The 25980-nt window shown below is 33.8% G+C and overlaps 1 protein-coding gene across 2 annotated transcripts in view; it reads right to left on the bottom strand.

Annotated features, from left to right (window-relative positions):
- NUP205 (nucleoporin 205) overlaps positions 1 to 25980 on the bottom strand; it is a 98681-nt gene that overhangs the window by 20862 nt on the left and 51839 nt on the right. For both annotated transcript variants that reach the window (XM_031939122.1, XM_003771633.4), the window contains exons 16-33: positions 22519 to 22618; positions 21993 to 22130; positions 20517 to 20706; positions 19970 to 20090; positions 18630 to 18711; positions 18194 to 18358; positions 15224 to 15348; positions 14346 to 14460; positions 11256 to 11405; positions 10257 to 10328; positions 8951 to 9108; positions 8251 to 8331; positions 6951 to 7142; positions 6343 to 6622; positions 6143 to 6241; positions 4752 to 4900; positions 3822 to 4013; positions 2767 to 2888 (exon numbers count right to left, since the gene is read on the bottom strand). In XM_031939122.1, the coding sequence (XP_031794982.1) occupies positions 2767 to 2888; positions 3822 to 4013; positions 4752 to 4900; positions 6143 to 6241; positions 6343 to 6622; positions 6951 to 7142; positions 8251 to 8331; positions 8951 to 9108; positions 10257 to 10328; positions 11256 to 11405; positions 14346 to 14460; positions 15224 to 15348; positions 18194 to 18358; positions 18630 to 18711; positions 19970 to 20090; positions 20517 to 20706; positions 21993 to 22130; positions 22519 to 22618 (2531 nt within the window). The remainder of the gene's footprint in view (positions 1 to 2766; positions 2889 to 3821; positions 4014 to 4751; positions 4901 to 6142; positions 6242 to 6342; positions 6623 to 6950; positions 7143 to 8250; positions 8332 to 8950; positions 9109 to 10256; positions 10329 to 11255; positions 11406 to 14345; positions 14461 to 15223; positions 15349 to 18193; positions 18359 to 18629; positions 18712 to 19969; positions 20091 to 20516; positions 20707 to 21992; positions 22131 to 22518; positions 22619 to 25980) is intronic.

Here is a 25980-nt window from a genome sequence, read left to right as displayed (position 1 = left end):
CATAATCTGGATCGAAGGAAAAAAGCTCTTACCTAAACTACATATTCAATCATAATTATGAATTTTTAAGAAAAAAATTTTTAAGAAATGTATTTTTAATAAAACAGCCTTGAATTTTCCACAATAAGAACTTTGTCAAAGTTATGAGATTTTTTTTGTTTCATAAACATTCCCCTCCTTACAAATTTGTATTTCTTATAATCATCAAATTCCATATACTACCATCTGCCTAATCATCGACTTGAGGATTTATACAGTTTTTGTCCATCTATTTTTGAACCTAAATATGAATATATTTGTATACACATGGGCCATTTGCTTTGTTAATTGAATAATCTCAACAAAGATTCTGTTCAATTATGCCATACCAATAGGCGACCTTTTGTTTCCTAATCTATTCTCTTATCTGGATGTTGTGGACCCTTCCTTGCCCGATCAGTCAGGGCTGGCTCTTCCACTACAATATGAAGGCAAAGGAGACAGCAAATAGTTCAGAGACAATTAAATGTTATTTATGAATGTTTCTAGGCCATTAAAAAGATTATGGTAAATGCATGGCCAAATCACGTTAAAGAAATATTACAAACTTCACCAACTTCAAATATCTTGCAAATAAAACCCAAACTACAATTTGCTTAATAGGAGTCTATTTTGGAAGAGGGATTAATATAGACCCCAAATGTATACTGATTGTAATAATATACTTCACTATGTAGTGGAATTTGAATATTGTTTAAGTAGGTTTAGTTATTAGAATAGCAAAACACTGTGGTTATATATAAAGATATAAAGATATATAAAGATATATAAAGATAAAGACAATCTTTTCTGCTCTCTTTCATGTTTAGAGGGCCAGTTTTATAATAAAGCTTCACTATTTGATGAATAAATTATATCAATTTCACACATCTCTGAATCTCCAAGGCCATGAGATTTTTAAATGAACATTTTTCAGCTATTCAATTATTTGGAAAAAGACAGTTCAATAAGTGAGTTAATTCTGTGTTTGTCTTTGCCCTTCTACTACTTTATAGAGAAAGCAAAATTATAATTCATCTATTTCTGAGCTACTTGGGCCCTTTTTTGTTTTTTTATTGCTATGCTTTAATTACCCAATAATTTTGTTATTTTCCACCATACATATTTCAAATACCATGTAGGTATTATTTCCATTTTTTTGGATTTTTTTGGATTTTTAAATTCGCAGTTTAAATAGAACTGTTAATATATAATATAAATACACCCCAAATCAACAAACAAGTTGGACTGGGAGGCAGCCTCAGCCTCAGAAACTTCAAGGAGAGTGTGGGGGTCTCATGATTGACCACTGTCAAAGAATGCCAAGCACAGTTGTGTAGACTAGATGAGATCCTCAACTACGGTCCTGGCTGCTGAAGCAGCAAAGGAGCTAGCACGTGCCTGGTGGATGTGGTAATAAAGAGGGAGAGATCCGTCTAACTATGGGAACTTGCACGACAGCAGAATCCCTGACTTCAATTCCAGGCAGAGAGGATAGTTCGCAATCACCAAAAGGACTACAAAAGCAAGAGCATTTGAGACAACACAACTGGAGTTCTGGCCATGGCAAGGAGAAGGAGCAAGGTTAGGGCCCAGGACAGACTAGTAAAAAGGACTGGAGACCTGGGGGCCTGTCTCTACATCACAAGCCTAAAACATAATATAGTAAGTTGCTAAAAACAAAACAATAAAAATAAAAATGAGTAAGCAAAGGAGAAAGAACCTAACCATAGTTACTATGGAGAAAGAGAAAATCTGGGTTCATATTCACAGCAATGTGTATGTATATTCAGAGCTAAAAAAGCCACTCAATTTTCAATGAAAAATATCAAATAGTCCCACAAAAGCCCCAAAACAGTTCTTGGAAGAACTATTTTTTTAATCAATTAAGAGAAGACAGAAGACAAATTAGAGAAAAAAAGAGCAATCCAAGGAAAATTATAAAAAGTCAACCAACTGGAAAAAAGAATCAAAAATTTAAGGAAGAAAACTAGTTCCTCGAAAACTAGAATTGAGCAAGGGAAAGCTAATGAATGATGTTAAAAGACGCAAAGAAATAATAAAACAAAATCAAGAATGAAAAAATAGTAGAGAATGTGAAACATTAGAAAAGCAACTGATGTGAAAAGATCAAGAGACAACAAAAATTTCTGGGGAAAAAAAAGGAATCTTGATACATTGCTAAAATAAGAAAGTTAAGGGAAATACATCAATCACATTTCAAAGCTCCTAGATTAAGGAGCAACAAGAAAAAAAATTCTAAATATCGCAGAGAAATAAAAATTACAAAAAACGCAGCATGCCCCACATTGAAGGACATTAGGTCTTGGGATACTATATTTCATAGCGCAAAAGAGCAGGAGCTACAATCAAAGGTAACTTACCCAGCAAGATTAAGTAGGCTTAATCTTGAATTAAAAAAATTAAAAAAAAAAAAACTTTCAGGCATTTATGGTTTTTTTTAAAAAAAAAAAAGCACAATTGAATAGAAAATGCAACATAAGAGATTTTATATGGTCAAATCTGATCTCTGAACTAACAAAATTTATCTAATACATGATAAAATATTTATCTTTCTGAAAATTGAGTGTAGAATGCTTTGTATAATACAACAGTTGAATCTTACCAGCAATAAGCCAGGAAAATTTCATTTTCACTGGTACACTGATTCTTATCCTAAAAAGACCCTAAAAAGACACAATATCATGAGAGAGTACTCCCTCTGGCTCCCACTACACTGATACTTACCCCTGATGGTCTATTTCTGGACGCATGTCATAGACTTGGCATTGTGCCAGTCTCACAATCACACCAGACTTCAGCAGCTCTAATGCTCCTTGTTGTATTTTGGCCACTCTTGTCAAGAATGCCTAACAAGGTAGAAAAATGTATTAAGTACCTGGTAAATGCTAGGCACTGGGGAAACAAATACAAAAGTGATGACCATAACCCAAAAAGTTACTCTTACATAAAACCAGATTCTCTCAAAAATTAAAAAATTATAAACTGGCTAAGAGGAAGCAAGTGTTTTTCCATGAATGCCTAGATCTAGGCTGCTAATGCAGCTACTCTATTTTGTAAGCTATTTTGAATACATGATTTGGGATTTGAACCAACTAATAGAATCAAAGCAGTAATAAGAAAAGTTTTCAAAATTCCATAGCAGGGGCATTAGCCAGTTAGGAACTTAGGAACATGCCAACCCTACCCTTTAACACCAAGAAAATGTCCATGGGCAGCTAAGTGGCTCAATGGACAGAGCAACCATCCTGAAGTCAGGAGGACCCGAGTTCAAATCTGGCCTCAGACACTTAAACACTTCCTAGTTGTATGACTCTGGGCAAGTACACTTAACCCCAATTGCCTTAGCAAAAAGAAAAAAAATCCACTTTATAACCATATTAAACACATTTAAAAACACTGAATTTGAATCCAGTGGAAACTCTGTATTTGAATTTTAACTCTTTAATAGATGTAACCCTGAGCAATTCAAATCATCTGAGCTTGTTTCCTTACCTGCAAAATGATGAGTTGGCTCAAATAATAAGTCCCTACCAACTATAGATAACTATAGTCAATATATTTGTATATATGGATATACTATAACAATATATTTCTATATTTTGTTACTTATTGGTATGCTATACCAATGTAGATAGGGTAATATCTGTAACTCACATGATAGGAAATAACATTTAAGATATACAGTATCTTTGGTAGGTTTGTAAACCCTACACATGGAGCTGTAATTCACTCAATCAGTAATTCATTCCTACATTCCTACTAACACAGAGCTTACTTACCATTTTGGATTCATAAGTATAGAGAGCTTTCAAAAGAGGAGGTTGGGGACTAAGCAAGCTCTGAAGAGTAAGGTCATCTTCCACCAGACTGTCCACAAGCACCTTCAAGTAACCACTGTTAGAGAGATACAAGAGCCACTGCTGTTGTTTATCTACAGACACAATTCGATCAAGCAACGCCAGGGCCAACATCTGAAGAAAGAATAAATCAAAAATCCATAAAAATGATTTTTTAATATAACTAAAACAATAATATTTATGTACCAGAAGTCTATAATAGTAATAAATAGTAAGAAATATAAAAGCTAATATTTTCTTGTATTATTCAAGATCTTAGTTTCAAATTTGAGAAGCACAATTTGCTGTGTGAAAATGAGAAACTTTATAGATAATTTACATATGCATGTTCAAAATGGTAGTATTAAACAAATATGTATGACATGTTGTTTTAAAATAATTTTTTTTAAAAACTGTACTCCCAGGGAAAAACAGGTACAGAATATACAAATAAATTCTACTAATTCATTAGGTATCCTGAAACCAGAAAACTATATTAAAGCACCATCTTTGTGCTTCTATAGTATAATGATCACTGCTATTCATAATATTACCTCTTGGACTTAAATACCTTTTTATCAAAGACTGTCCAATATATTTTCAGTGTTAAATATATTTTACTAGACTGAAAACTGGCTATAAACACGCACACATACACATGTATATAAATGTGTGTATATCAACACATATATACATGTACACACACACATATATGCATTTATATATATATATGTGTAGCCAGATTATAACTTCCTAATCATGGCATATATTCATTATATTCTTCATTTTTATAAACTTCTTATAAACTTCATTTATAGCTAAGCAACTGAATTTCTTATTTAAAATTAAAAAAAAAAAAAGGGGTTAATTTACTCTTCCAATTTCATGACCATCACAGGCATCTCGACAGACTACTTCCATAAGGGCTGCTCCATAACTCTCAATGATAGCTATGTTTTCTCGCTGCAATTTACTGAAAGCATCTTCAGGTGCCGTTAGCCGTTCCCACATAGTCTTCTTGGCTAAAACAGCAAGGAAACAAATTCAAAGAACGCTATATAACCCGCCAGTTTCTTCTGATTACAATCAATAGAGGATATTAATTTTAAGGGAACTTAGAAGAATCTGGTATAACTAGAAATAAATGATTATGTTGCCGACTACCCTCTCTCCAGTCATATACATTCAACTCTCTTGTCCCTCTAGAATTATCTGGAACGACATATGCAATTTTTAAAAAATACCTGTAATCAGATAAAAGATAATTTTAAAATTCATCAGAGTTCAAAAATAGCATCATAACCGAGGGATTTCCAATGAAAACCCATATAAAGAGGCAGCAGGGAAGTTAGAATCCAGAACCAAGAAAGCAGCCTTTGTGATCCAATTTGGAAAATGTGATGGTGACTTGTGTTCGTAACATCTTTTACAACAGCATTAACTGTACTCTTTTCAAGTGATACACAATAAAGAAGGCTCCACTCTAAACAATGGAAGGTGTGTTGCTGAATTAATCTTACTACCGAAATAATACTATACAAACAAAGTGATGTGTGATAGACAATGCCCTGGGTACATTATACTTGAATATATTTAACACGTATTGGACTACCTGCCATTTAGGGGAGTGAGTGGGGGGAGGGAGGGAAAAAGTTGAACAGAAGGTTTCACAAGGGTCAATGATAAAAAATTACCATGCATGTTTTTTAAATAAAAAGCTATGTAAAAGCATAAGTAAGATAAATGCAGACAATATATCAAAGAAAGAAAGAAATGAAATTATTTTGAGCACAAAAAAAAACCCTGTCTCCTCCAAACATTAGAAAAGAACAGAAAAGCATCAAAATACAAGAGTATTTCTGATCAACTTAATACATTATGGTGATTACTACCCATTCTAACAACACTATAAACCATCCAAATTTGCTTTTTTTAAAGTTTTAATTTATTTTTGGAAACCAGAGTTATCCTATTAGGATTCTTATAACTCAAGGCTAGGGAGGACTATCTAGCCCAACAGATGAAGAAAGGGAGGGTCAGAGAGATTAAGTGCCTTGCCTAAAGTCACATAGAGCAAAGTGACATTAAACTTCTGGCCTTGATGAGAGTGTATCTTTTCCAACTTATTATACTGCCTTTCTAAAAATCATAATGACATCACCTGAAATTTGCATTAAATGTTTCATGAATATACATAAGGATAAGGTTAAAGGTTAATAAATTATTATTCTTAAAAAGCAAACCAGGAATCCAAATTATTTTACCTGCTTCTAAAGTGTCTGGTTCATCTGGTCTCTGGGCCATCTGTAAATAATAAAGCAAAGAGCCATACAAGTGTGTCCTCACTCGCTGGAACCCACCACCTGATGAGAGAAAACAGTTTCAGTCTCTGTATATCAGAGATGTCCAATAGTGATTACAATTTGACATACGAAAATTATATATAAAAATATATAAGAAGCACCTGTTTTCAAAATGAAGTCTAAGAGTTTCTTCAATATGATGTGAAGTGAGGAATCTCCAATAGAAGCAAACCCCACATTCATGCACTCTGTCATAGGTGGCGAGGTGAAAGAACTATCAAGCATCAAAAACTGGGATTCCCCAGGCCCAGCAGCAGCGAGGGGCGGTGGCTGTGGCTGCTTCTGCTCTGTCCGCACAGACTGGCTCAAATGAGCTGTCAAGGTAAACACGGCCCCTGCCACAACTGGCATTAATTCTTGGGCTGCATCATCATCCAATATCTTAAAGAAGAAAACAAGAAAGAAAAAAAAAAAAAAAAAAGATTAGGCTTAAGAGTTTCAGCTGTTATCAGAGTATCTTTATGCACTGGCATTTGGTCCTATGATCTTTTCAACTATTGCAAAAGCAAAAAAATAAAATTACAAAAGTTTAAAGGAAAAAATAGTCTAGAGTCTAGACCAGCAGTCTGTTCTATTTGAACACAAAGAAAAGTCCTTTAATAATGTGCCCTATACCATAATAAAAAGTTAGGAGGATCTATTTATTATCACACTTCATTCATACCTGAAAAAAACATTAAGGGATTTGTTGACTTATAAGATATATTACCTTATCATGTACATCCTGTAAGAGGTCACGAATAATCAGTTGCCTATCTTCTGCCTGTATGAGGTCCTGAGGACAAGCAGTCAGAATAATTTCTACCAGCTGCCTCCATGACTCAAGCGCATGTCGTTTTGCATGAAGGCACTGTAACAATTTGTTTCTGCCCACAACATACTGTAGAATAGTGCTGATTTCCTAAAGATCCAGATAGTGAAAAGAAGTCATAGGTTAGTATACAGGCAAACACAGTCAAACTTGTGGGCCTTAGAATCCATTGGAGTGCCAAGAGTAAGCTAGCCATGTTAGCTCATCTGATTCCTTTCTCCCTTCTGCCCTCATTTGCCTAGCTCCGATGACTTTTTAAAAAAGAACATGTGTTTATGGAGACTAATACTGAAGGTAATTTTTGGATATTTGTTTCCAAGGCTAGCAAAACATTTTCTATAGCAAAAACAGCATATGTAAGACGGCTTCCTATGAGAGAGGCAGGGTTATAGAGAATGGAATTGACAAGCAAGTGCCTAAAAAGTGCCTAGCTCCACTCTTCCCCTCCTCCCAGGTAACTGGAATTTTTCTGGGATAAATCCATCCCTTTGACCGGCCTCTCCACCTGTGCTGTTACCACCAGGACCCCATTTGCCTGTGACTGCCAGTGAAGAGGTCACACCACTTCACCACCAGTGAAGAAGTCACCACCACCACCATCACCATCAGCTCCCTCACCCTTTTTATTAAGGCATCAATAATTGAAGCCTGCCACTTCAGAAAGGTCAACCCTTGATCTATGTCCTGTCAGAAACCAGACACATATGATTTACTCTCCTGGATCAGACAAGGTTATAAAATTCAGCTAACTAGTTCAAAAGTTAAAAACTCCAGAAATGCCTTTGATATTTAACTTTTTAGTTCGTTAAGTGCTTACTTAACAGTTTGGTTTTCTAATTCAACTTTGGAATAAAATTTCCACATGTGACTCAGTAATTACACTTTCTGGGCTACGAAAACAGGACCTTTAACAGCCTAACAGTATAAACCATACCAACGAAATTCATGAGAAATTTTCAGTTCTCTATCTCCCATTAAGCCTGTGTTTTACTTTTAAAGTTATTTAATTAATATCTGTCTATTTCATACCATTCAATAGAATATTTTTATTACTTGACAAACTATAAAGGTGAATACCTCACTAAGTTTATCATGTGAAAAATTCCCATTTAAATGCCCTCTTTAATTTCTTTTCCTCATCCAGATTGCTTATTATTTGAGAACAAGTAACTTAAAACATAAGTTTAACAGATCTTACCTCCATAAGCAAAGGTCTCTGACCTATAGCTGCCATACCTTGAAGCGCATTTACTTCTGCCACAAGAACCCTGTGAAGAAGCTAGAGATTTAGAGAAGGAGGGAGAAACAAAGTTATTGTTTTGACACAAAGAAAAACTAGAATTTAAAAGCCAATGACCAGGAGCTGCTCTAACAGTTCAACAATCACTGTTTGAGTGAGGCAATTAGAGTGTGCTGGAAGATGAAAATAAGACAATCCTTACTTTCAAAGGGTTCACTTTCCACTATAATGGAAGGCAGTGGAAAGCTCAGCTACATATATATACACACATGCACACACATAAAATATGGAGCTGACAAAGCATCAGCACATGTACATTTCAGTAAATATTGATAGAAATTAAAGTGAAAAGAGTGGTTTTCCAAGTTTTTTTCTGTAGCATGTTGTTGGTGACAAAGTTCTTAATATTTATAGCAAAAAATAGTAAGATCCATTATCTGTCTACAGATGATAAAATGCATCAAAACACTTCACAATTCTATCTAGTTGGGTGAAGAAACTAGAAACGGGAAGAGAAGGCATACAAATGGACTTCTATATTGTACATAGACATTTTGCACATGGGAAATGGGGTCAGAAAAACTTCTGCATGATCAGTATAATCGCTGGAAAAAGCCATGTGTTCAACCATTTACAATTAAGTCAAACTACTACTTACCTTGACATTGCAAACTGTTTGTCCCCTCAAATTCTTGTGTTCACAATTGGCAATGACTTGCTCAATCTGAGCACGATCAAAGAAATCCAACTGCAAAGGCTCAGGAATCTCCTGACTGAAGTCAATTGAATCTAAAATACTTAGTATTTTTCGACGTACTAGGAAATATAAATAAAAAGCCAACATCCAATTATATGAAATCTTTATTTTAAAAGGTCTTTTTTAATAAGAGCTAAAGCAACAAGAATCTCTCTAACCCCAAAACATATCTAAACAATTTACCAAAAAGTCAGCATGCATGTGTCACCTGCCAGTGTTTTGAAGGTCATTTGAAGGTAAGGGGCAGACCTTTAATCACTCTTCCCAGTATGAACAGGTACAATATTAGTCCTGTGAGATTTCTCTCCTTCTAGGCTAAATTCCCAAGTATAGTCCATTCTGACAGTAGCCATCTCCCCACCTTCATAATTTTGATTTAATACAGCTGTGAGGCCTAATAGTAATTTCTACCTTTCCTGGAATAGGTAAGAGATCCACAAAAGCTAGTCCCCACTTTCTATATCATCACATGTATTACCAACTGAAACTGAATATGAATTTACAACATTCAAGGTCACAGGCCACTTTATATCATATCTATTTGCATGTATGCATAAATCTCTACTGACGTCTACTGATACAGTAGACTGAATGTCTACTATAATATTTCAGTTTTTTCCAATGCCTAACTATAACATGGTTTCTAAGTCTTTCTTCTTTCTTATCTTCTATACTCAATTACAACTCACTAGACCCTGAAAAAGGCAGGCTTTCTTCTCATTTCTGTTAGAATCAAAAGATCGGGACTTTCTGCTTTCTTGCTGTCAATGCCAGTTTCAACCATGCATCAACTACCCAAAAGGAAGCTGTACTGACACTAATGTTACAGCAAACCTATAATATCCTGGGTCCAACAAAAGGTTTTTCTTTTAGTTTAGAGACAATGGCTGGATTCTTAAGCACTCCATGCAGTGGTGCAAATTCCTCTTTTTTTTGCTAGGGTTAAGAAGATATATCAAAGGCTGAAGACTGTGTTATGCTATCCATAAGGTCTTAAATTGTTAAAAATATGAAAGGTTGAAATACCATACTTTTACCATCTCCATTCCCTTCTAGCTGAAAGTTCCAAATTACTAATAAATTTAGATGACAAATAGCCCTTTGTATAACTTATCTATGCCTACTAAGAAAAACTCTTCTATTAGTTTATTGATAGGACTTCATGATTAGAAAATAAATTATCTTTAAAAATTCCAAAGGGCTTTACCTTTTGTGGCAGTATCAAAGTGAAGGAACCCACTGACAGATCTATTTTCATCTTCTATTCCTCCTTCACCATCTGCGATAACATTAGAAAAGGAATAAAAAAAATTTTTTTTTTAATTCACTTACTTCAGTAATAATGCTAACTAGACTAACCATCAAAAACAGTCTTATTTTAATTAAACTTCATTTAAATTAAGAGTTGGTTTTTAAACCTAGGGTTAAGTTTAAACTGATAAACAGATCTAAATACATATATGCATATAAAAATTTCAGTAACACATGGTGCTAGCCCTTTAGAAGGAGGCAACAAGAACACAAAGACAATTTGTTTTAGTGACTAAAACCCATCACTTCCAACATCTTGCTCTCTCTCTAGCCAGTACTCTAGCCAGTACTATAAATGTACAGTAATCTCTTCTACATCGAAGCAGATTAGAGTGCCCCCATCAACTGAAAAATCTGCATAAATATTTTTGGTCCTCCATACTAGAATTGAAGTGTGAATCTTTTATTCTTTTATGGGATATTTACAGTACAGTTAAATTTGGGTTAAGTATTTGGTCACAGGTTCTATGTCATCTGCTGGCCTTTGCACCTGCAGTTAGAGATTACACAAAGTTACAGTTACAGTTGCAGTTACACAAAATTCCCCAAAATTTCCCATTTAATTTTTTTATGCCAACTCATGATATATGGAAACCAAAATCACCATGTGGATGGGATAAGACTAAATCTAGCCCAAGAAGTGGCTATTACACCTAGTCTATGGTTTTAAATGTGATATCAAATACAAGTATCACAAATGCAAAGTGTGCCACAATGGTTCATAAATTAAGTCTTCAGTAGAGGCCTCATAACACATAAATATATATTACAAACTTAAAAAAAAAAAAATCCAGAAAAGACATGTTAACATGTCTTTATGTGAATAGAAATAGTATACCCTAAAATATGCACTTAGAATAACACAATAAAACAAACTGCTTTATTTATAATTCACCTGAGTAAGGTTTGACTGGCATATCATCTAGCAATAGGTGCAGAAGTCTTTGCGTGTGAGAGCGCTGGCGATTAAGAGAAGTTACTCTTAGCTCTATTGAGGCAGTCTTCATAAGCCATGACATTTGGTTCAGCATGGATATTTCACATTCTATAAATCAAAAATATGTGTGGGTAAAAGGGAATGCACAAAGGAAAAAACAATGCAATATAAATGAGGAACTGTTTTCTTAGCACAATGATAACAGTTTAGCAAATCAACATGAGGAAGCAGAAAAAGCCCTGAAATTTGGGTTAGTATACTTCAGACAGTACTTGTATGTGACAAGCAAATGAGAACTTCTAGGCCTGTGTCTTCATCTTTAAAACTGGGTAATATTTACAGTACCTACCTCATAGGGCTATTGTTTTTTTAATTTAATAACTCACGTTGAGGTCACTTTGAGATTTGCAAAGTGCTTTAAATCTTCACAACACTGTGAGATAGGCACTATTATCATGACCATCTTCTAGCTGAAGCAATGGAAACTCAAGAGAGGTTTGTCTGAAATTAATCTGCCCAGAGCAATACTGCTAGCAATTTGACTCCAAATCCAGTCTTCCATTTATGCCTTGCTACATCACAAGATAATGTGTGCAAAAGTGCCTTGCAAAGCTGAAAATATATATATTTTTGTGTTTATTTTTATTTTTTCTTGACCTATGATTTTATTGACATAAGGACTTCCTTACAGATCAAGAGTTGCTCTGCAACTTCCAAGACTACTCTGAACAACTTATGATGAAAAATTCTATCCATACCCAAATTAAGAACTGATTGTGTATGAATACAGATTGAAGCACTCTTTCTTTCTCTCTCTCTTTTTAACTTTTAACTTTTTCTTGAGAGTTTTTAATTTTAATTTTCATTAAGATAGGAGATCTATGTTTTCTTTTATAAGCTAACTTTTTATAAGCTAACTTTTATGGAAATTTTTGCATAACTTCTCATGTGGTTTCTTAATTGTGGGTGGAGATGAGAGAACTAGAACTCAAAAATCTTAAAAACAAATGTAAAAAAAATTGTTTTGAATATAACTGGGGAAAACAAAGTTTAACAGTGAAATTAAAAAAAGTTAAATGAAGATACAGGAGAAATTAAAATCCTCAGTTTGATGTACACTGGCTGAACATGTATAATTTATATTAATCTACATGCAGCATTTCCCATCACAATGTATCTCCAGCAGCAAGAACATTGTGTTCCACATAATCTAGGAAATGTTTAATGAAAATGAATCTAGAACCATAAATTAAATTTCAGATGACACTTATAGATAACCAAATTATAAAAATTATAAATTATAATCATAATGGATTTGATACTGCTTAGTATTTTATTTATAATGCAATACTAAATGTTTTTTTTAAATTTTTTGAGACTGACAAGACACAAGACACATTTTGCATTATCATTCAATAACAGCAAAAAATCATTCGTTCTCTATCTAAGATTTCTATCTTAAAAATATGTTTCACAACTCAATTCTACCAGTATTCACTGTCTCTATACAGGCCACAATGCTAGGTGCCAGCACAAATTCTGCTGAAGAAGAAAACTGCTTTTTTGAAAAGATAGAAAGCACTAATAACTGGGAGCATCAGGAAAGTCTTTTTTGCCAGCTATAAAATGCCGGTTTCTGCTCTGTTTATCTATGATCCTTAACTCACTAAAATGGCAAAGTAGTAAAGAAACAATTGCTGAGATTTGTAAAGCTAACTATTAAATATACACTACTTGAATAAGATAAGATTCCAAATTTTAAAAACATATTAAGTAGAATGCCATTGATCATATATATGGATTTAGATATAGCTCCCTTAAAAATCTATCCCTAAATTATATCCAGTATTCTTAATTGGATGTTGCCAGGGACAAATAATTCACAATTCAAAATAACAAATGCTCTTTGGAGATCAAATTCCTATAATAAAAGTTTAACATCGAACTTTATAAAGATGAGAGGGAATTACATTAAGCGTTTTTGGATAAAAGTTTAGAGCTCAAAGATCTTTAAAAAAAATGTCTACAGCTGGAAAAGGTTATAATCCATCCAATCTTCCCAATTTCCCAACTTCCTTAGAACAAGGAAATGAAAAAGAGTTAAAACTTAGTGCTACAAGTAGAAGGGTGATCAACTAAGGCTGGAGCCTGGAATAAAAGATGTGGGCCCTGTTTTTCAAAATAATAAAGCAGGGACAAGGGACAAATAGTTTGTTTCTTTCTAAGACTTTCTGTCACTGGTGATTGATGAATAGGGATAACTAACTAATGAAGTTTTCAACATATGTCCATGATGGGAGAGTTAAAGGAAAAATGGGCAAAGGTTCAGGGAGGCAGGTTTTCAGAGATTAATGGAAAGACTTGGTGAAAACATCATTATAATGCATTAACATTATGACAGTGTCATTTGTCAGGGTCACTTTATGGAGAGTTCAGGCATGTATGGAAAGAAAAAACCTGCAATGACTTTTATTAGTTGTACTAGTCCCATGTCTGAATACCAACTCCACAAATGGAAGGTATCATACTGAACTAGTTTTTGCACAAAAAGTTTAATCAACTGAAGTGATTTCACTGCAACCAGGAAATTGTTTTTTCACAATTTCCTCATGAAATATTCTCAGCTCTTTCTTCTATTTTTATGATTTAAATATGATTTTAAATATGACTTAAATATGATTTCGTAAATTCAATTGGTAGTCCTAGAATCAAGCGCGAACTCTTAAAAGACCAGGTTTTTAAAACTACAAGCTACAAACACCAATCTTATTGACCCCACAAAACAAAAGCAACACATTATGCCAAATCTGGAAAATCTAGATGTACTCCAAAAAAGATTTTTATTTAAAATAAAATTGGTGGATTCTCTAACTACCTTGTATTTTCTGTACATGCTCTATATATACATAGTCTCCCTGATAGACTATCAACTCCTTGAGCTCAGGGACGATTTCATTGTTTCCTTTTTATCTTTATTATTTGGCATAGTACTTGGGCACACTGTTAATGGTTAAAAAAGTTTACTGACTGAAGGAAAAAAAGTCATACCTCTGTTAGAAAAAGGCAAATGCTGCAACTGAGAAAATAAAAAATCTTGGCTGGTTCTCAAATACCTCATAGTTGGACCAGATGTATCTGAGCATGCACACAGCTGATAAATAACCTATGTAATTAAAATAAAATAAACAGATGTTTAAGTCAGTAGAATTAAATCAGCTACAAAACCACAAAGATAAAGAATTTTGTAATCTTAGCTCCACAAAGGTTAAATGAACACTGTCATTATAAACATAACCAAATAGGATGGACAACCTTACTTTCATGACTAAACAAGGCACAAATTAATTATGATTAACCCCTTAATTATTTAAATCATTCATTTGTACCTATGTGGGAGGAGAGTAGTATTCTTCTATGCTCTGCATGAATATAACTTTCTGAAATATTTCCAATTTTGGGATGAAGACATTGAGACATAGAAGGATAAGAGACAAATAAATCAAATCCTAATACTATAACCAAATAAAATTCTCAAGAGAAACAAAAAAGGCTTCCAGATCATCTTACTTAACCATTATTAACAAAAATAAGAGCACCAACAAAAGACCACGTCACTGCTTGTTGTTTTCTGGTTATTTTCTTCTAAGATTTGAACTTTCAATGACTAATGGGTAAAACTAACAAAAGATTGAAAAACTGCTCACACAACCTCCTTAAGATCTTGATGTAGTCACCAGATCAATTGTGGTTCCTGATTTTTAAAATGAGAGGTATTCATGGCACAGTGGATAGAGTCAGGGGAACCCGAGTTCAAATCTGGCCTCAGGCACTTAACACATCCTACCTGTGTGACCCTGGGCAAGTCACTTAACCCTAAATGTCTCAGCAAATAAATAAATAAACACATCAACAGGTATTCTCTATACCTGGTAGCACAGTTCTGCAAGTTGAGGTGATTCCTTTACTGCCATTGGGCCAGTTCTCCCTTCTGTTCCTTTCTCCAAGATATTTAATATGGCATGAAGACAAGTCCGAGGGCAACCTAAGACTCCTGAAAACAAGTCAAAAGCAAAAAGCAAAAAGCACCTTTACTGGACTTTGATTATTAAAAGTTATTCTTTGCAAAAGTCAGAAGCAAATTTCTTCAATAATATTTCTTTAAAAAGCCAGTAATACTCAGGTGAAACCAAATATAATTCCTGTCTCCTGAGGAGGCTGATGCTAAGAAATTGCTTGAGCTCAGGAGTTCTGAGCCAATTTACCAGAATAGCTGGATTAACATAGGAAGTCCTCATGAACAGGTGGGAGGCCACCAGGTTATCCAAGAGGCAAACCAAACCAGGTCAAAAACACAGCAAGTTTTTATGCAAGTGAAGGGGAGTAAAACTGAGTGGTCACTGTGCCCATGACTGACCAAAATAAGACCTAATCCTGCCCTCCCGATCCCCCAACAAAGCCAATAATTAAAAAAATTTTACATGATAAATAATCACTATACATATAGGTTAAATGTTAAACTGAAGAAAGTTTAGCCAATCTCTATCAACTGGCTAAGGATTGATTTATTATTAGTTATTAGTAGACAACAAAGATTTCATTCTCCAACCAATCATCCCAAATAGATATACCAGACAGACTTTCTAGAAACATTTACCATTAAATATAATTAGGCCATACTAAGTTAAGTCTCCCAGGAAAAGATAATGATAAATGTTGAAGGATATGTGGGAAGATGGGGACAATAATACATTGTTGGTGGAGTTGTGAACTAAGCCAACCATTCTGGAAAACAATCTGGAAGTATGTGCATCCCCTTTGGGATGTAGAAACACTAGTAGAAACACTGCTAGATCAAAAGATCATAATGAAAGTAAAGGGACCCACATGTGCAAAAATGTTTATGGCAGGCCCTTTCATAGTGGCAAGAAACTGGAAACTGAGTGAATGCCCATCAATTGGAGAATGGCTGAGTAAATTGTGGTATATGAATGCTATGAAATATTATTGTTCTATAAGAAAAGAGCAGCAGGATGATTTCAGAGAAGCCTGGAGAGACTTACATGAACTGATGCTAAATGAAATGAGCAGAACCAGGAGATCATTATACCTGGCAACAAGAAGATTATAATACAATGATAAACTGAGATGGACTCAGCTCTTTTCAACAGTGAGATGATCTAGGCCAGCTCCAATAAACTTGTGATGGAGAGAGCCATTTGTATCCAGAAAGGGGACTATGGGGACTGTATGTGGATCACAAGATAGTATTTTTACCTTTTTTGTTGTTGTTTTTTAAACCTTTTTGATCCGACTTTTCTTATGCAGCATGATAAATATGGAAATATGTTTAGTGAAATGTATATGTTTAACCTCTATTAGATTACTTGCTGTTTAGGGAAAGAGGGTGTAAGGGAGAGGGAGCAAAATTTGGAACATAAGGTTTTGCAAGGGGGAATGCTGAAAACTATCCTTGCATGTATTTTGAAAATAAAAAGCTATAGCCCTTTTCGTAGTGGCTAGAAACTGGAAATTGAAGGAATTCCCATCAACTAGAGGATGGCTGAATAAATTGTGGTATATGAATGTTATGGAATATTATTGTTCTATAAGAAATGACCAGCAGGGGTTTATATCCCAAAGAGATCATAAAGAAGGGAAAGGGACCTGTATGTGCACAAATATTTGTAGCAGTCCTCTTTGTAGTGGCTAGAAACTGGAAACTGAGTGGATGCCCATCAGTTGGAGAATGGCTGAATAAATTGTGGTATATGAATATTATGTAATATTATTGTTCTGTAAGAAATGACCTGTTGGTCTGTAAGAAATGACCAACAGGATGATTTCAGAAAGGCCTGGAGAGACTTACATGAACTGATGCTGAGTGAAATGAGCAGGACCAGGAGATCATTATATACTTCAACAACAATACTATATGATGACCAGTTCTGATGGACCTGGCCATCCTCAGCAAGGAGATCAAATCATTTCCATTGGAGCAGTAATGAACTGAACCAACTACGCCCAGAGAAAAGAACTCTGGGAGATGACTAAAAATCATTACATTGAATTCCCAATTCCTATATTTATGCCCACCTGCATTTTTGATTTCCTTCACAAGCTAATTGTACAATATTTCAGAGTCTGATTCTTTTTGTACAGCAAAATAACAGTTTGGTCATGTATACTTATTGTGTATCTAATTTATATTTTAATATATTTAACATCTACTGGTCATCCTGCCATCTGGGGGAGGGGGTGGGGGGCAAGAGGTGAAAATTGGAACAAGAGGTTTGGCAATGGTTAATGCTGTAAAATTACCCATGCATATAACCTGTAAATAAAAGGCTATTAAATTAAAAAAAAAAAAAAATGACCAGCAGGATAAATACAGAAAGGCTTGGAGAAACACACATGAACTGATGCTGAATGAAATGAGCAGAACCAGGAGATCATTATACACTTCAATAACAATACTATATGATGACCAGTTCTGATGGACCTGGCCATTCTCAGCAAGGAGATCAACCAAATCATTTCCAATGGAGCAGTAATGAACTGAACCAGCTACGCCCAGAGAAAAGAACTCTGGGAGATGACTAAAAACCATTACATTGAATTCCCAATTCCTATATTTATGCCCACCTGCATTTTTGATTTCCTTCACAAGCTAATTGTACAATATTTCAGAGTCTGATTCTTTTTGTACAGCAAAATAAAGGTTTGGTCATGTTTTAAAATATAAATTAGATACACAATAATACATGATGATCAATTCTGATGGACATGGCTCACTTCAACAATGAGAGGATACAAATTAGTTCCAATTGATTTGTACATAAAAAGCTATAATAAATAAATAAATAAATTTAAAAAGAAAATAAATGACCCCCCCATACCTGGATCCTGGAGGTTCGTAGTACTAACAGGTTTCTTCAATTCAAAGCCCAGAAGATACAAGGCAAGGTTGGGGGGATTGCGCTCCAGAGAAGTGATAAGAAGATTCAAGATGTGGATTCTTGTTTCATGGCGGATTCGTGCTAATTTCTTATCAGGTTCTAATTCTTCATTAGGAAATAAAAATGAAAAGTGAGTAAAATGACATTCCAATATATATATTAGGATCATTTTTTATTCTAAAAGTTAAAATCTACTCAATATTCCTTTACTTGTCACTACTCTTTTTCCCTAAAAGTCTCTCAAAACTTCCCTATTTTCTCTGATTCTACTAATGAATTGTTTTTGTTTTTCTTAATTTTATCCATTTTCCTTTATTTACTTAACTAAATTAATATAAACAAACAACATGTTAATATAATCCAAAATTAAGCATACCCTCTTCTGGACTAATGAATTCCTCTGCATCTTCACTATCCAAACATTCCACAAATCCAGCCATCAGCTTCTGGCTTACACTCTAAAATCATCACAAAAAGGTAGAAAATTACAAAAATGGAATCACATATTAGGGAAGGAAGAAGATAAGTATTAAATGATGCTTTTTCAACAAATTAAGTAAATTTGACTTAAATGTTTCTTAACCTACCCCCCTCCTACCAGTCCAGTCTTCTCACATCTCAACCCAGTGACACTGGCCTCCATCTCTCAATTCTGGGCATTCTCTCTATCCCTCCTTCTCTCCACTCTGACACTAACCTCTGTGGCCTCCAATTAAAACCAAACCTCCTACAGAAGGTTTTTTTAATATTTAATATTTAAATAGTACTAATACTAGTACTTTTCCTCTTTTAATTATTTTCTATTTATCCTGAATATATATATATATATATTAAATTGTAAACTCCTTGGGAGGCTTTCAATTCTCTGTATCCGCAGTAAGTATACTTAGCACAGTATCTGACATATTGTAGGCACTTAAATGTTTATTGATCGGGTGATTTCTCTCTTTTGAGAGATTTTATGAAATTGTTAGTCCTCTAAAGAAACACATAAGATATCCTTCCAAAAAATAAAAAAATAAACAAAAAAGACCCACTTCAAAACTTAATAGCAATGTCTAAAACATATTTCCTTTGAAAACTAAAGTCACACTTTTGAAACTAAATAAAATCACTTATACAGAGGTATGATCACCAATTTTACACATGTGGAGCCTATGGTTTAGATACTCTGCTTATCATGTAGAAGAATTTCTAATCTTCTAAATAACAGCCTCAATGGTAAGAGGCTCTTTTAAACAGCTGGCATTTGGCAAGCAGAAGTGTAACAATTGTCAGAAATTTGAAAAGTATACAAAGGAAAAATGATAATCAAATGTAAAAGAGATGATAAAGCATAATCTCAAATAATATGGCATCAATGGGAACTGCTGGGAATCCACAAAAAAAAAAAAAAAAAAAAAAACAAGACAATGAGCAGTAATCAGAGACAAAGAAGCATTCAAAAACTTAAATAGGCAACATACATAGCATCTGGAGCTACAAAGTACTGTGTTCAGTGTACAATTTCATAATAATTTTTTGTAGCATCCTTCTTAAGTATAAAGAACCACCATATAAAGACATTTTTTCCCTTGTGAGATAATGAAAAGTTATCAACCAGAGTAAATTCCTCTAAGATATTTTGACAATATATTCACCCAACATGGTGTGGGGGTGAGCATGGTTACATAACACACACACACACACACACACACACACACACACAGAGTTTACCTGATCATGTGTGAAATCTCCTACTAATTTTATCTGAATGTTAGAATTGCAAGAGATACAGCAAAGGATCTTGGCACTTTCGAAAGCCAACTCAGGATTGCTATTGCCATGATACAGATACCTTTAAAACATTAATGTTAGAAGTACATTACAGTAAAAATTTTGGCCTCCTAAGAATGAATTCAGAACAAAAAAAGCTCAAAACTAATGGGTCAAAATTATAATCAAATACATAACTCAGAAAATTTGAGAAATTTAATCTAATACGGAAATCTACAACACTGCTGATATGGAAAAATAACAAGCACCTTTTAAACACAGCACTATGGTTAATTTAATTTTTTACAGGCAACAAATCCTGGAAAACACGTAAGCTATGAGCATATCAGAAACAGTAGAATAGTAATAAACCAGAAATAATCATCATGTTTAAAAAAGCAACATATACATACATACATATATAAAAATTGCATTAGCAGTTCTGTCAAATTTAGAAATCAAAACAAATCATTTTGTGTCTTTTTTTCTGTCTCCAGTGGCCACTTACCTGGCAATGTTAACCACATTGTCTGCCTTCTTTGTTCGGGGATTGATGCCTTGTAATAGCTGTTCCAGTGGAGTGACTATTAGAGCCAGTTGACTTTCTCTTAGAAGATCCATGAAGAGATTCTCCTTCTGCAGAGTTAAATTGAGAAGAGCAAGGCAGTGCTGCACTGCTCTCTCCAAATGTTTCTTTCCTATAATTGACAAAAATGAAATGAAGACTTTCTAAAATTTGGAGCCTAACTACTAAAATATGACATGACTTGGCAACTTCTGAAGATATTCTAGGCCCATCCCACAAGTAGTTATAGCTCCTGAAGACCAGGACAAGAAAGTTTATCACTAAAGCTCTTTCACAATGATAAATCACAGATAGGATAAATGGTCCCATTATCATCTGATACAAATTCAAAACCCATATCCACATATCTATGCCCCATAGAATAATTTTACAAATGTTTTAACCCAACACAATTCAAACAGGTGATTCTATAGAGCAAATATTAAACCATGATAGCAAAGAATTTATTAACTTCATTCATGAATTTCAAAAATTCATTTATCACTGAACTGAATCTGAAGTATACAAAATTTACAAAGTGAGTCACAAAGGACCAGCATCACTCAAAATTCTCATTAAGTTCTCATGCAAAAATAAGTGATCTACTATTTTCTCCCCAATGCTGCAATCCCCTGAAGCATATTTATAGCTAAATTTTAGCAACCATTTAAAAAATAATTGAATTCAAGAGATAATATTTTCATGTCTGATTGTTCAGAATGAGCACAATCCTTTCAGCAATACTAAAATAGGAAACAAGTCCAATAAATTTCAGAGATTGATAAGAAAAGTACCCTGTTGTTACTGAGCAACATATTCTAGCAGACAGAGGATAGAGTTACTGTTATTTTCTCCTATCAAAAAATAAGAAAATATGCCACACAAGTATTTAAGGTGAAGGTATCCAGATGGGGAAATGAATTTTTATCATGAATAAAAAGTTTTATGAGAAGTGTCAAACTTGATCCAAAGGCAATGAAAAATTGGTAAAACTATTTTTGCTACTTTTACAATCATACTTAGCATATTTTCTTTGAATAGTCTTAAAAGGCTTTGAAATTTATGGATGTTTTTATTACATCCTCAGATCAACTGTTCTTTTAATAAAATACATATTCAATAGATATGCACTTCACAACAAATTATTCTGGATTACAATAATTTTGGCAGATCTTCCAGAAGCAAAGTTCCAACTTCAGAGAAGTGAAATTATATAATTTATAATTTATCATTATATCAATAATGACCCATATTGTTGCTAGTCACGTCCAATATATAATCAATATATCATTTATCATTATATAAATTTTTAGTGGTTCACACTCACAATGTTGAATCCCTAGATTAGGCAGTAATCCCTAAAATAATATATAGTTGTATATATGTTATATGTTTAAGAAACAGCATCCAGATACATACCAGGGAAAGGTGCATAGGTATCAAGCTGTTTAACTCCTTCTTCCAACAAACTAAGAGAGAGCTCCAGCATTGGTGACTCATTCAGAAGATGATACATCAAACTAAATCCTGGAGGTTTATAAGCTATGATTTCTTCACCTAAAAAGAAATAATCTTCATATACTCCTTCATTCATATCAAAAATTAACCTATTGTTTATTGTTTTATAATAATCAGCCCCAAATAGCATATCCATGCTACGAAATTAAAATCTAATGTAAATCATTACTTTTGTTTGTAGGGGGCTTTGTAAGGAGAAATTTCATTAAGTATGCTTCTGCATGCATAATTGCTCAATAAATGTTTGTCAACTAACTGAACTCCATAACGAAGTATCCATGCTTGGTGAAAGGATCTGACCCGAATTTTCTGATGTGACAAACATATTAAAAGTGAAAAATGTTTTTAAATACTTAATTTTTAACTTTAACTACAAAAGTAAAATATCCAATATGTTTCAAATTTAAAGTAAAAAGAATCAAATTACCTCTCAATTCTACAAACTGGTCCACAAAATCTTCCATCTGGGGTTCATAATCTCTGAGCAGTTTATAAAACACCTCAAGCACCACCTCAGCAACTTCCCACTAAGAAAAGAAAATCATAATTTTCATTAAGGTAGCATTAAGGGGGTGAGAGTTGGCAGGATAGAAAGTTTTAAATCCAACTTATGACTATGAAAAAAAATACTTTTCTTGATAGCATTTGACTCATTTTACATTTTATTTGTTCTTCCCCCATAAAAAGTAAATAAAGAAATATGTCTTTTGTTTTATCATTTTCCTGTATTTTATGTGTAAGAGTGGGGCTTATTTTTTTATATGAGTATTTACACAAGTAGATAATTATGTATATTACATTCATCACATGAGAAATTTATTAAAATAAAACTGTGCCTTTTACCTTAACTATATTTTACTATATATGCTGACTGTATAAACCAACCTTTCATAAAATTCCAACTTAAAAAGGTTTCAGTATTTCATATTTTGAAACTATATTTTATCGTTTGCCCTGCTCCCTACCAAAACAGCCCCAACTTTCCATATTTTGAAGATGTTTGACGATGGATTGATCTAGCATGTGACTCACTCAAGTATACTAAAGCTTGAAATTCTCAAGTAATACTTGTGTGCACCTAATCCACTCCAAAGCACTAATTATGCCCTGTAAGAAGCCAACATCTTTGAACATCTAATATGTAAATGAAAAATTGACGGAGTCAAAAAGAAAATGGCATAGATAAAATGTTAACTGTAAAAGGCAGAAAATGTGGCTACTCAATCAAAAATCTTTCCTTGCTTCCACGATGAAATTAATGCCTAACTCTTGTACTCCTACGAGGGGACTTTATCATATATACTGGCACTTCTCAACCTCAGGCAGACACAAAGATGAATTTAATCTTGATCTACTTTACCTTGTCATCACCCACAAGTATTCCACTTTCATGTTCATCAATGCTGAAATTCCTTTACCTAATCACAAATCTTTTAATTTTTCCCTCAGCCTTACAACTCTTAATCCTCTCTTCATCTTGATCATATTTTCCAATTCCTCTATCCATCCCTAAGTTCTTTCCCAGACCTTGCATTAGTTATACTCTCATCCCTTTCTATCTCAACCTGTTGGTAAAAAACTAGTTCATCTCTTCTTGAATCCCTCACTCCCTTATTCTGTTGCAGATAATGCTTTCCCAAATCTGTGGAAAACTTTGGATTATTCCCATCACCAGGTACCATAACTATGCTTTTCAAGAAAATTAGGAAAGACCAGAAAAATCACATGTTGACTAAGGCCATTACAAATTTATGTTGCATAATTATGTAACAAGGCAATCCTTCTGACATCTCCTTAAACAATTCAATATAACAAGATTCAAAATTACTTTTCAAACATTATATGGCATCCCATTCTTATCTAACATCACTGATACATGAAGACGTGTCCTCCTTGCCAAGTCATACCCCTCTATGTGCAATTGCTCTCATTCCATCCTGTCCTTTCCAGCAGAGTGCCCCCCCCTACTTTCCCTCTCTATAAGTTGCTTTCCTGATGCCAACAAAAATGGCCAAGTCTCCATCACCCTTAAAAAAACTCTCAAGCATACTATCATCCCCATTAATCCTTTCATGCTTAGTCATTAAGAAAACTGTCTATACATCAAGCCATTCTCCAACTGTTAATGGTCAAAGGATATGAAAAAACAACTTTCAGATTAAGAAATGTCATATGAAAAGGTGCTCTAAATCATTATTGATCAAAGAAATGCAAATTAAGACAACTCTAAAATACCACTACACACCTCTCAGATTGGCTAGGATGACAGGAAAAGATAATGGTGAATGTTAAGATGTGGGAAAACTGGGACACTGATACACTGTTGATGGAATTGTGAATATATCCAACCATTCTGGAGAGCAATTGGGAACTATGCTCAAAAAGTTATCAAACTGTTCATATCCTTTGATCCAGCAGTGTTACTACTAGGCTTACATCCCAAAGAGATCTTAAAGGAGGGAAAGGAACCTGTATGTGCCAAAATGTTGTGGCAGCCCTGTTTGTAGTGGCCAGAAACTGGAAACTTGAGTGGATGCCCAACAATTGGAGAATGGCTGAACAAATTGTGGTATATGAATGTTATGGAATATTATTGTTCTGTAAGACATGACCAACAGGAAGATTTCAGAAAGGCCTGGAGAGACTTATATGAACTGATGCTGAGTGAAAATAGCAGGACCAGGAGATCATTATGTACTACAACAACAATACTATATGATAATCAATTCTGATGGAGATGGCTCTCTTGAACAATGAGATGAACCAAATCAGTTCCATATGTTCAATAATGAATAGAACCAGCTACACCCAGCAAAAGAACTCTGGGGAATGAGTGAACCATTATATAGCATTTCTAATCCCTGTTTTTTGATTTTTGATTTCCTTCACAGGTTAATTGTACATTATTTCAAAGTCTGATTCTTCTTGTGCAACAAAATAACTGTATGGCTATGCATACATATATTGTATTTAATATATGCTTTAACATATTTAACATGTATTGGTCTACCTGCCATCTGGGGGAGGGGGTGGAGGGAAGGAGGGGAAAAACTGCAACAAAGGTTTTGCAAACTCTATAATCAGAGTTTTCCTTTCTTCTTCTAAACTGCCTGTAGTCTGGCTTCCAAAATCATTCTTCAATTGAAAGTACTCTCTCCAAAGTTATTAATGATCTCTTAATTATCTTTCTCATCATCACCTCTTGGCTTCCCTAGCCTTCAAGATTTGATTCAAATACCATGTTCCCCTCATTTATTCCTACTAGTGCCTTCCTCTCAAGATTGTGTCCAATTTACACCATTCAAATTTCATGCACACATAATTATTTGCTTTGTCTCTACCATAAAAATATGAGCAAAAATGTTGGATAACAGTATATTATTTTACACACAAGCCTTTAATATCAGTTTTCTGACTGGCTAATGAAAGAAATCCTGATTCTAGACTATGTGATTACAAAGTAAGAACAAGATGGAACAATGCTTACTTAGGTAATAGGTGCTAATGTCATACTGATCTCTGGAAGTGAAAAATATTTCTTAAAAATCAGAAAATACTTATAATTCATGCAGTACTATATAATTATATATAATGCAATTGATAATGAAATGTTTGACAATAAACCCAAATATTACTTTTATAATATATTATTATAATATATATTATTATATTATATTAATGGGAATATTATTACCATTATATCATATTATTATATTATAATATTATATGATTATAATATTAATGTTTTTTAAAGTTCAAACCATAAAAACCCAGCCTGGAAAAAATAATGCAATATCCTTTATTACCCATGAAACCCCAGAGGAGCTACCCCAGACAACAAGATCCAAGTCAAATTGGGTCTAAATCCAGTGAATTTTTTGGTAAAAAT

Source organism: Sarcophilus harrisii, chromosome 5 (assembly GCF_902635505.1).
Source record: "Sarcophilus harrisii chromosome 5, mSarHar1.11, whole genome shotgun sequence".
NCBI classification, from domain to species: Eukaryota; Metazoa; Chordata; class Mammalia; order Dasyuromorphia; family Dasyuridae; genus Sarcophilus; species Sarcophilus harrisii.
Note: the sequence above shows the minus strand (reverse complement) of the source record. Positions and strands in the feature narration are given on the sequence as shown.